We start from the raw sequence: 12372 nt of genomic DNA on the forward strand, positions 1-12372 counted from the left end.
TTAGCCCCCAGCATCACTCATTTGCGGTGCCATTCCTAACAGGATTTACCCCACATGGAGCAAATCTTAACCAAGGCTCTAAATTTCCAGGTGAAACCTACTAGTGTCAAGTGGGAACCAAGTGTTCAGCGTATTGCTCACCCAGTACCTCTCTGGCCTTTTTTGGCTGTGCTAGCTGCCTGATCCCAATTCTCACTGACACAGTTCCAGCAGCCTCAGGAAAGGAATGGAGGCTGCAAGAAGGGCTCTCTGAACAGCCACAGCTTGAGAGAGACAGCCCAACTGGCTCCCTCTTTCATCATCCCCTAAGCACACGTCCTCTAGTTTGACCACCAGGTAGGCACAGCAGTTTCAATCCATACCACCGGCCCCACATCCTATACCAAGACTTTTACACATCTCAGGGAAAACAACCTACAAGAGTATGCCTCTGCGACAACTGGCACCCAATTTTTCAGGTTTGACCTCTTCCTTTTGTGAACTAGGTCAAGTGTGGGAAGTAGGGGAAGGGTTAGAAATCATTTCAGCGTATACTTTTCAGGTTCTGCCAGACAACCTTTTATTACATCAAAAAAGCAACACTAGGCACTAGATTTTGCAAAATATGTTCTGACCAACTCTAAATTTCCTGAAATTAAATATGCATAACCACTGTAAGGTTTTTAATGAACAAAACAGTTCAATACAAACTTTCATATGCAAAATAGATTACTGTAGAACTGGCAACCTCAAAACCAAGTACTAAATTTTCTTGCACAGATTTCAGTAGGGGTGGAATGGGGAGATGTAAATGCTAATGAGTATAAAACTTAATTTTGACTTCATATAAAGAAAAAAAAACATTGAGAAAAAACAGCTTTAAATTGAATAGTATCCTTTGAAATCAACAGCTCAGGCCAGCCCTTACATATCTGAGGTTAATACACAACCAGATTTGGGATCAAAATGAAGATTTAGGGTTTACAATGACTTCAAATCCAGTTTTAAGAGTAGCCAAGTCACCTCATTTCCAGAAAGGGAAGTCTCTTTAGGATGACTCCAACACTCTTCTGCAGACACTTAGCTGGCCAGAGTTCCTGGGCCATAGTCCCACTTTTCCACGACACCATGCCAATGCTGTAGTGTGGACTTCCTCTGAAAGGCAACCAGAGCCCTACACCACGGTGCCTCTCCTGGCACTGTCAAGCCTCAAAAGAAAGACGACCTCCTGCTTCAAGTCGGCAGTTACTGCTCTAGCTATAGAGGTTAATTAACTCTTCCTTCTTCCCCCCACTGACTTCCCTCAGGATCTTTAGCAGGGAACGGCAGCTTGATCAACACTGCTTTCAGAAATAAATAGTTCAAACAAGTAATTTAGAGTTAACTTTAAAAGAGCAGCAGGAAACAGCCACTGCCCATCATGTTTGCAAATGAGTGAGTGAATGAATACACGTGAACAAACACAAAGAAAAAACAAATCATAAAATAAAATCTGCACTTCCCACGTTCATAGGGAAAAAAAAATTTTTTTAAAAAGTATTAATTAGCATATGTTCTTGTGTGGGTTGATAGTCCAGGGCTCTGAGCAGGCACAGCCTTATAAACAGGGTTGCAAGCAGCCCGCTGCACACCAAGTCAGGACCAGGGTGCAGAGAGAGGCCTTCATGCACTTCTGACAGCTCAGTACCTGTGAGAGAACAGAGGTGATGGCAGGGACTTCTTAACCCACAATGCATGAGGTATATGGAAACGTCCATCCATGAAAGAACCACCAGCAGCTGGAGAGACGGGGCGGGGCATTCTCACAGCAACTGCTGATGAAGGATTTCCCACACCATCTTCTTCCGGAACAGAGGCATCTGGTGCTGCAGACAATCCACAAGCAACATATCCATCACATGTGAAAGTGCCAGGGCCTCAACAACCATTAGGTGTAGGATGTAAATAAAGTAGGGTGACTGTGTTCTTTATGTAAGCCTTGACTGTGCTACCCCTTGGTACAGATTTATAGAGCCATAAAAAAAGAAGGTTTATAATATGTACTACTGTATGCATCATAAGCATTTTTACATGTTAAGGAAAATCAAAGCAGGATGCAGAATTATATAAGCGTCCAATAACAGCTTTGTAACAAAAACATGTACCAAAAAGGGAAACAGCTAAGTGGTAGCACAAAAAGTAACTTTTTTACTTATCTGTATTTTTAAACCATTCTAAAATGGACGTTTTTTGCTTTCTTATGAGAAAAACATGAACTCTATTTAAATACAGAAAAAACAAGCCTATAAGTTTCTGCTATACCAAGTGTTTTCCATTGCAAATTCTGTTCAAATAGCAACTTCTCGCCTTCAAATCTCAAGTCAAATAATAAATAACTCCTTTTACTTAGAGGACTTCCTGGTAGCTCAGATGGTAAAGTGTCTACCTACAATGCAGGAGACCCGGGTTCAATCACTGGGTTGGAAGATCTCTTTAGACACATCAAAAAATGAAATCTTTGGCTTAACATTCTGCTTTAACTGATAATCATCACATGGGCCAACTTTCAAAGCAAAAACAAGCAAGACAAATCCAAAATCACCTATGACTCTTCTGATGAAATCAGAAGTCTATACCCTTGAGGTACTCCTGGTGTTTCATTATAATTATCTGGATATACCATTTTCCTATAAAATAGTGTGGAGAGGCCTAAAAAGTCTTAACACATGGATTTGTAAATTATTTTAATAGCTCAAAACATGTAGTAAAAATATTGCACATTTATTCTTAATAAAACTGCTGAAGTTAACCAACTGTATCAATTCAGCATGGGATCCTTAGTGCATTCTGTTCAAAAAACTGGAATGGGATTAATATTAGTCCTATTATTCAATATGTACAATGTGGTAGCTATCAAAATGAGGTCTGTTAAAGCAAACTATTTTTTAAAGGAGGTTGTCCTTTGTTGGAAAAAGACTGAGAATCCACTATTATTAACATAAATTCCCAACAGTTCCCAACATACTTGAATTTCCACTCAAATGCAGAGCTATGGAGAACCAAAAATTATCAGAATAGAAGGGAAAAGAAGCATTCATAGCTCTGTCTTAAACCTACAGCTTAAGTTCTCATGAGGCCTGATTTCTCCATGCTATTAAATATTCTAACATGCCTCTTCTTTGGGTAAAAGTATCAGTAATACTCAAGAACCATCAACACTGGAGTTCAGAGATATGAAAATTGTCCCACTGGTCACCAACGACTAGGATAAAAGAGAGAATATACACTGACAAACCTGATGTTAGCAAGAGCAGGACTATGGCCAAGGTTTACAGCAAGAATAGTAGCACAGCTACCATGATTAAGAGTTTAATGCTCAGAGGTTAAAGCGTCTGCCTGGAATGCGGGAGACCTGGGTTCGATCCCTGGGTCAGCAAGATCCCCTGGAGAAGGAAATGGCAACCCACTCCAGTACTCGTGGCTGGAGAATCCCATGGAGGGAGGAGCCTGGTAGGCTTCAGTCCACGGGTCGCAAAGAGTCGGAGACTGAGCGACTTCACTTTCACTTTCACTAAGCATAGGTAACAAACATGCTCTGCGTTTACCTTGTTTGAAAGTGAAGTCGCTCAGTTGTGTCCCACTCTTTGTGACCCCATGGACTGAAGCTGACCAGGCTCCTTCCTCCATGGGATTCTCCAGGCAAGAGTACTGGAGTGGGTTGCCATTTCCTTCTCCAGGGGATCTTCCCGAGCCAGGGATCGAACCCAGGTCTCCAACATTCCAGGCAGACGCTTTAACCTCTGAGCCACCAGGGAAGCCCTTTAGAAACAAGTAAATGGATAAGGAGGGGTCTTCACTTACCTGAGTAAATGTGATAGGTTTATCCCTGGAGATATAATCTGCATATTTACAAGTAAACATTCCACAATCACTCCCATTCAACTGTTGAGGAATCTCCTAAAATTACAAAAAAAGAAGAGAGGAAGGGGTGAAATTTCATCAAATACAAACTCCTTTTGGACTTTTCCAAAACATTACTGTGGATAAACAATATTATAAAGGTAAATGTTCAATCTGGTATTATACAGACACACACACAAACACAATCAGTCTTCATGTGGTATAAAAACTCAACCCATGATATGGTGTATGTGACCCACACAGAAAATGTTTTTTAGAAGGAAAGAGAAAAGCAAAGTGAGAATTCCATCCCTCACCTCTCATATAAACCAAAGTGAAAGAAGGTTTATTACCAAGAATAGGAATTCTAGTCAGAACTGTTTCAGGGGAATTTATAAATATTGAAAAGAGCTAAAGGTGGCTCAATTAGAAATATGCTTACAATACAACTGACCTATTTCAGCACTGCAGAGTTTGACTTCTCTTTCCTAGCCAGAAAACTAAGACTACTAGTCAGTCAGTCTATCCCATCAGGAAGCTTCCATAAGCCTCTTATCCTTCTCCATAAGAGGGAGAATGTTTACAGACAGACTGAAAACCACAGTCACAGAAAACTAACCAATCTGATCACATGGACCACAGCCTTGTCCAACTCATTGAAACTATGAGCCATGCTATGTGGGGCCACCCAAGACGGAGGGGTCATGATGGAGACTTCTGACAAAATGTGGTCCACTGGAGAAGGGAATGGCAAACCACTTCAGTATTCCTGCCTTGAGAACCCCATGAACAGTATGAAAAGGCAGAAAGGCAGGACACTGAAAGAGGAACTCCCCAGGCCGGTAGGTGCCCAATATGGTACTGGAGATCAGTGAAGAAACAACTCCAGAAAGAATGAAGAGACAGAGTCAAAGAAAAAACAACACCCAGTTGTGGATGTGACTGGTGATGGAAGTAAGGTCCGATGCTGTAAAGAGCAACACTGCATAGGAACCTGGAATGTTAGGTCCGTAAATCAAGGCAAATTGGAAGTGATCAAACAGGAGATGGCAAGAGGGAACATCAACATTTTAGGAATCAGCAAACTAAAATGGACTGGAATGGGTGAATTTAACTCAGATGACCATTATATCTACTACTGTGGGCAAGAATCCCTTAGAAGAAATGGAGTAGCCATCATACTCAACAAAAGAGTCTGAAACGCAGTACTTGGATGCAATCTCAAAAACGACAGAATGATCTCTGTTCGTTTCCAACACAAACCATTCAATATCACAGTAATCCAAGTCTATGCCCCAACCAGTAATGCTGAAGAAGCTGAAGTTGAATGGTTCTATGAAGACCTATAAGACCTTCTAGAACTAACATCCAAAAAAGATGTCCTTTTTATTTTAAGGGGACTGGAATGCAAAAGTAGAAGTCAAGAAACACCTGGAGTAACAGGCAAATTTGGCCTTGGAATACGGAATGAAGCAGGGCAAAGGCTAACAGAGTTTTGCCAAGAGAACACACTGGTCAAAGCAAACACCCTCTTCCAACAACACAAGAGAAGACTCTACACATGGACATCACCAGATGGTCAACACCGAAATCAGACTGATTATATTCTTTGCATCCAAAGATGGAGAAGCTCTATACAGTCAGCAAAAACAAGACTGGGAGCTGACTGTGGCTCAGATCATGAACTCCTTATTGCCAAATTCAGACTTAAATTGAAAAAAGCAGGGAAAACCACTAGACCATTCGGGTATGACCTAAGTCAAATCCCTAACATTTATACAGTGGAAGTGAGACACAGATTTCAGAGACTAGATCTGATAGAGTGCTTGAAGAACTATGGATGGAGGTTCGTGACACTGTACAGGAGACAAGGAGCAAGACCATCCCCATGGAAAAGAAATGCAAAACAGCAAAATGGCTGTCTGAGGAGGTCTTACAAATAGCTGTGAAGCAAAAAGCAAAGGAGAAAAGGAAAAATATACCCATTTGAATGCAGAGTTCCAAAGAATAGCAGGGAGAGATAAGAAAGCCTTCCTCAGTGACCAGTGCAAACAAATAGAGGACCAATACAATATTGTAAAGTAGGAAAAAAAAAAGAAAGAAATAGAGAAAAACAATAGAATCAAAAAGACGAAAGATCTCTTCAAGAAAATTAGAGATACCAAGGGAACATGTCATGCAAAGATGGGCTCAATAAAGGACAGAAATGGTATGGACCTAACAGAAGCAGAAGATATTAAGAGATGGCAGGAATACACAAAAGAACTATACAAAAAAGGATCTTAACAACCCAAATAATCACAATGGTGTGATCACTCACTTAGAGCCAGACATCCTAGAATGTGAAGACAAGTGGGCCTTAGGAAGCATTACGACAAACAAAGCTAGTGGAGGTAATGGAATTCCAGTTGGGTTATTTCAAACCCTAAAAGATGATGGTTGTGAAAGTACTGCACTCAATATGCCAGCAAATTTGGAAAACTCAGCAGTGACCACAGGACTGGAAAAGGTAGTTTTCATTCCAATCCGTAAGAAAGGCAATGCCAAAGAATGCTCAAACTACCACACAATTGCACTCATCTCACACACTAGTACAGTAATGCTCAAAATTCTCCAACCCAGGCTGCAACAGTACGTGAACCATGAACTTCTAGATGTTCAAGCTGGATTTAGAAAAGACAGAGGAACCAGAGATAAATTGCCAACAACATCCACTGGATCATCAAAAAAGCAAGAAATTTCCAGAAAAACATCTATTTCTGCTTTACTGACTATGCCAAAGCCGTTGACTGTGTGGATCACAATAAACTGTGGAAAATTCTGAAAGAGATACCAGAATACCAGACCACCTGACCTGCCTCTCGAGAAACCTGTATGCAAGTCAGGAAGCAACAGTTAGAACTGGACATGGAACAACAGACTGGTTCCAAATAGGAAAAGGAGTACATCAAGGTTGTATATCATCACCGTGCTTACTTAACTTAAATTCAGAGTACATCATGAGAAACGCTAGGCTGGAGGAAGCACAAGCTAGAATCAAGACTGCCAGGAGAAATCTCAATAACCTCAGATATGCAGATGACACTACCCTTATGGCAGAAAAGTGAAGAGGAACTAAAAAGCCTCTTGATGAAAGTGAAAGAGGAGAGTGAAAAAGTTGGCTTAAAGCTCATCATTCAGAAAACTAAGATCATGGAATCCGATCCCATCACTTCATGGCAAATAGTTGGGGAAACAGTGGAAAGAGTGGCAGACTTTATTTTTTGGGCTCCAAAATTACTGCAGATGGTGACTGCAGCCATGAAATTAAAAGACGCTTACTCCTTGGACGGAAAGTTATAACCAACCTAGACAGCATATTAAAGAGCAGAGACATTACTTTGTCAACAAAGGTCTGTCTACTTAAGGCTATGGTTTTTCCAGTAGTCATGTTTGGATGTGAGAGTTGGACTATAAAGAAAGGTGAGCACCAAAGAATTGATTCTTTGGAACTGTGGTGTTGGAGAAAACTTTTGAGAGTCCCTTGGACTGCAAGGAAATCAAACCATTCAATTCTAAAGGAAATGAGTCCTGAATATTCACTGGAAGGACCGATGTTGAAGCTGAAACTCCAATACTTTGGCCACCTGATGCGAAGAGCTGACTCACTGGAAAAGACCCTGATGCTGGAAAAGATTGAAGGTAGGAGAAGAGGACAACAGAGGATGAGATGGTTGGATGGCATTACCGACTCAATGGAAATGAGCTTGACTAAACTCTGTGAGTTGGTGATGGACAGGGAGGCCTGGGGTTGCAAAGAGTCGGACATGACTGAGTGACCGAACTAAACTGAACTGCTTTGGACCCCGATAGCTGCAAGCAGGAGAAGAAAAAGCCTCTTGAAAGGCTTTAACCAGTCAGGAAATCTTGTCTTAAGAGCACAGTTCTGTACTGAAAAAACAAAAGAGCTTACAGCTTGCAAGCACAACTCAAGGGCATCATAAACCAAAGGTGCTGGATTCCAAGCCAGGTGAAGCAAACTCACACATTTCCAAATTCATGTTGCCCTAATGCTGCCCAGCCCCTTACATATTTTGTCAGTTATAAGGAGCACAAGAGTATAAGCATAAGGAGAATAAGAGTATAAGTGAGTCTAATTTCACTGCTAGAAAACATACGAGATGACAACTCAATTTGGATTTAAAGAAATACAAATTATTATTGTAAAAAGGAAAAGGCTGAAAATGGAAACACATAGTAGGTACCTCAAACTTTTCTCCTGAGCCCAAGCATCTCTCACAGAATGCAGAGAACTACAGATTCCACTACAGAGAATTTGTCTTATGACATTTTCCATTCCAGAACACAATTATTCTTCCTAACAAAGTCTTTTCTGTGCTCTCCTCAGGAGATTTCAGTACTTACTCTTCTAATTATTCAACTTAGAAATGAAACTGCTTTTGGATAAAGAGAACTGAGCCATTACACATAGATTAGGGCTAAAATTGAACTCCTGTAGCTTACTTTAAAAAGGAGCCATTAGGACTGAACGATGTATGCAGTTTTACACCTGGAATGAGATTCAAATCTGACAAGATTCAATGCACATTCACAAATAGCATGCCTGATTGTTGAGGACTCACAGCATGGAACCCTTAAGATATAAATATACAAATTTCTCAGATAAGTTTTGAACAGGAACTTGAAGATCCCATTAATGCCAACCAAGAAAACTATCTGACTTGAATCTTTTTATCTTCTTCAATTTTTGAGTCACCCTAACAGATATTTAACATTTATAATTAAAAAACAAGATCAAGGCTTAAAAGCAAACATCTTGGTTAAGTGAATTTCTAAAGATTTAGAAGTAGATCATTCTTAGGACATACACCTCAGGAGAATGAATCCATAAGGATGAATAAGGGGAGGAAGAAAGCCAAGTCAAAATAATATGTTACTGACAAGAAATGCAACAAAGTATTTGAAATACAAAGATCATCACTCACCTGTGGCTTCATGCTGTAGTGGGTCCACTCTAAAAGATTCAGGTCAATATTTCTTTTGGTCTTACTTTCATCCTGTAAATACTGACTGAAAAAACAGCAAAGACATATATTGATGAATCCCTGTGGACACTTAATATTGTAATTACAAAGACACCATGATATTTAACAGAGTGCCATTCTCAAATCCACCTGTTAGATTTTTAAAATACGATTGGTTTTGGCTTTTCACGTTTTACTTTGTTTCCGATTATAAAAATTATACAAGGTTATATTTTAAAAGTTAAAACATAGTATGTAAAAGGTAAAAGACCTCATAATAACCACTCTGGAAATATTTTTTATTAATGATTTGCTATTTGTCTTCTAGTTCGCTCCTCCACTCCATTTTAAAGCACACATTTTATTCTAATGAAAGAAAAAAGTACTTCATTTATAACTTACTTTTACTCACTAATAATAGATACATTAAAACAAGACAACTAGCCTGGAGGCTTTAAAAGAAAAAAAAAAAAAAAGGCACTGCCATAGGAAACAAAAAAAGGCAGGCTAGTCTAAACTAAAAGAGACTAAAGAGACATTAAGTACGTGCATGAACCCTGACTGACTTCCTGGATTAGGGGAAAAGAGCTGTAAGACATCTGATGGTATCAGAACATGACTCATTATTATACATCGTGTATGTGCACATGTACTCAGTCATGCCCAACTCTCTGTGGCCCCATGGACAAGGAAAATCCCTGTCCATAGGATTTTTCCAGGCAAGGATACTGGAGTGGGTTGCCAATTTCCTTCTCCAGGGGATCTTCCCTACCCAGGAATCAAATCCACATGTTCTGCATCTCTTACACTGGCAGGCAGCTTCTCTACCACTGCGCCACCTGGAAAGTTCATATTACACATTCAGTTCAGTTCAGTCGCTCAGTCGTGTCCGACTCTTTGTGACCCCATGAATTGCAGCACGCTAGGCGTCCCTGTCCATCACCAACTCCCAGAGTTCACTCAGACTCACGTCCATCGAGTCTGTGATGCCATCCAGCCATCTTATCCTGTCGTCGCCTTCTCCTCCTGCCCCCAATCCCTCCCAGCATCAGGGTCTTTTCCAATGAGTCAACTCTTCGCATGAGGTGGCCAAAGTACTGGAGTTTCAGCTTTAGCATCATTCTTCCAAGGAAATCCCAGGGCTAATCTCCTTCAGAATGGACTGGTTGGATCTCCTTGCAGTCCAAGGGACTCTCAAGAGTCTTCTCCAACACCACAGTTCAAAAGCATCAATTCTTCAGCGCTCAGCTTTCTTCACAGTCCAACTCTCACATCCATACATGACCACAGGAAAAACCATAGCCTTGACTAGACGGACCTTAGTCGGCAAAGTAATGTCTCTGCTTTTGAACATGCTATCTAGGTTAGTCATAACTTTTCTTCCAAGGAGTAAGCGTCTTTTAATTTCACGGCTGCAGCCACCATCCGCAGTGATTTTGGAGCCCCCCAAAATAAAGTCTGACACTGTTTCCCCATCTATTTCCCATGAAGTGATGGGACCGGATGCCATGATCTTCGTTTTCTGAATGATGAGCTTTAAGCCAACTTTTTCACTCTCCTCTTTTACCTTCATCAAGAGGCTTTTTAGTTCCTCTTCACTTTCTGCCATAAGGGTAGTGTCATCTGCATATCTGAGGTTATTGATATTTCTCCCGGCAATCTTGATTCCAGCTTGTGCTTCCTCCAGCCCAGCGTTTCTCATGATGTACTCTGCATGTAAGTTAAATAAACAGGGTGACAATATAGAGCCTTGATGCACTCCTTTTCCTATTTGGAACCAGTCTGTCGTTCCATGTCCAGTTCTAACTGTTGCTTCTTGACCTGCATACAGATTTCTCAAGAGGCAGGTCAGGTGGGTCTGATATTCCCATCTCTCTCAGAATTTTCCACAGTTTATTGTGATCCACACAGTCAAAGGCTTTGGCATAGTCAATCAAGCAGAAATAGATGTTTTTTTGGAACTCTCTTGCTTTTTCCATGATCCAGCGGATGTTGGCAATTTGATCTCTGGTTCCTCTGCCTTTTCTAAAACCAGCTTGAACATCAGGAAGTTCACGGTTCACATGTTGTTGAAGCCTGGCTTGGAGAATTTTGAGCATTACTTTACTAGCGTGTGAGATGAGTGCAATTGTGCAGTAGTTTGAGCATTCTTTGGCATTGCCTTTCTTTGGGATTGGAATGAAAACTGACCTTTTCCAGTCACTAATATTACACATTAGTGACTGTCAATTTTCTGAAGTGTGATAATAGCATGTGGTTATGTAAGAGAATTTCCTCATTCCTAGGTGATTATACACTTAAGTACTGAGAGCAATTTAATTTTATCCAAATGGCCAAAGGGATATCAAATTTAACCTAGGCATCTCTGTTCTCACGCTAACCTGCATGTAAGATGTAAGTGCTAATAGGGCGTATGCTCTACATGGGAGCAGCAATATCACTCCCAAAGAGGTGAAAACTGGTTCTGAGAAGGTAGCAATCTAAAGCTTAACCCAAAAACCAAAAGTCTATTCATTATTTTCTCTTGTCATGGGAAAATTTAAAAAAAAAATTGGAGTGGGGAGGTGTTCATGAAAAAAATAGAAAAGCTGGACTAAAGGCATCAGGAAAGGGAGGGGGGCCTCAGATGCCCAAAGCAGCTGAACTCTTTACATATTACAAAAAAGACAGAGGGGTAACAAAAGTATGAATGTTATAAAAGTAAGGTCTTTTTTGTATCCTGTTATAAGCAACATATAAAATTTTGCTGTATGAATCTAATGAAAACATTTTTAAGTATGTGATAATATATGTGTACATGTATGTGCACATGTATGTATGTATACACATTTTACATACATCTTAAGCAGAAAAGACTAGGAGATAACTGCTTTATAGACAATTTGGTGTATCTTATGATTTTTAAAACTTCCCTACATTTTTTATTCTTATGGGTATTTTATTCAACACCCATATATCAAGGATCTTTATACTAAATAATATAACAAAAAACTGATTACTGTTAACAACTTTTCTTCGAATCATTCATTTAACAAGTTCCTTACTAAAGTATCCTTATTAAAATTAAAACCTGGAACCTGCATTTGCTTCCAGTGACCATAAGGGGTTCAAAATAGACTCATTTCACTGCTTTGCCTCCTCCCTGTGAAATTCTTATCTTATTCTTATCTTATCTTATTCACAGCTAATAGGTGGCTATGCTTTAAAGGCAGGTTTCTAGCAATTATTATTGAAATAGCTGTCTACAAACCGTATGTTTAACTTAAAAATTACCTCCAGATTCTAAGAGATGAACCCAACTATCATGGAAAGCACAGGGAAATGAATTGAGTGGGCTTAAGAAATTGACAGAACTAATTCTCCCCAGCTGACGGCTCTTTACAACATTCAGAATAGTGTATGAACCCCAGAGAAAGCTAATTCAAATCACAGGATTCTAATAGGATATATTTTACATATGACAAATTTGTTTTCAAGGATGCAATTATAT

The 12372-nt window shown here is 39.9% G+C and overlaps 1 protein-coding gene across 2 annotated transcripts in view; it reads right to left on the reverse strand.

Moving 5' to 3' along the window:
• Nucleotides 1–534: 534 nt before the first annotated feature.
• The window catches only part of SENP2 (SUMO specific peptidase 2), a 35641-nt gene continuing 23803 nt past the window's right edge, over nucleotides 535–12372 (reverse strand). For both annotated transcript variants that reach the window (XM_069558657.1, XM_070289373.1), the window contains exons 15-17: nucleotides 8844–8928; nucleotides 3820–3915; nucleotides 535–1844 (exon numbers count right to left, since the gene is read on the reverse strand). In XM_069558657.1, the coding sequence (XP_069414758.1) occupies nucleotides 1782–1844; nucleotides 3820–3915; nucleotides 8844–8928 (244 nt within the window). In that variant the 3' untranslated portion in view covers nucleotides 535–1781. The remainder of the gene's footprint in view (nucleotides 1845–3819; nucleotides 3916–8843; nucleotides 8929–12372) is intronic.

This window comes from Ovis canadensis, chromosome 1 (assembly GCF_042477335.2).
Source record: "Ovis canadensis isolate MfBH-ARS-UI-01 breed Bighorn chromosome 1, ARS-UI_OviCan_v2, whole genome shotgun sequence".
NCBI lineage: Eukaryota > Metazoa > Chordata > Mammalia > Artiodactyla > Bovidae > Ovis > Ovis canadensis.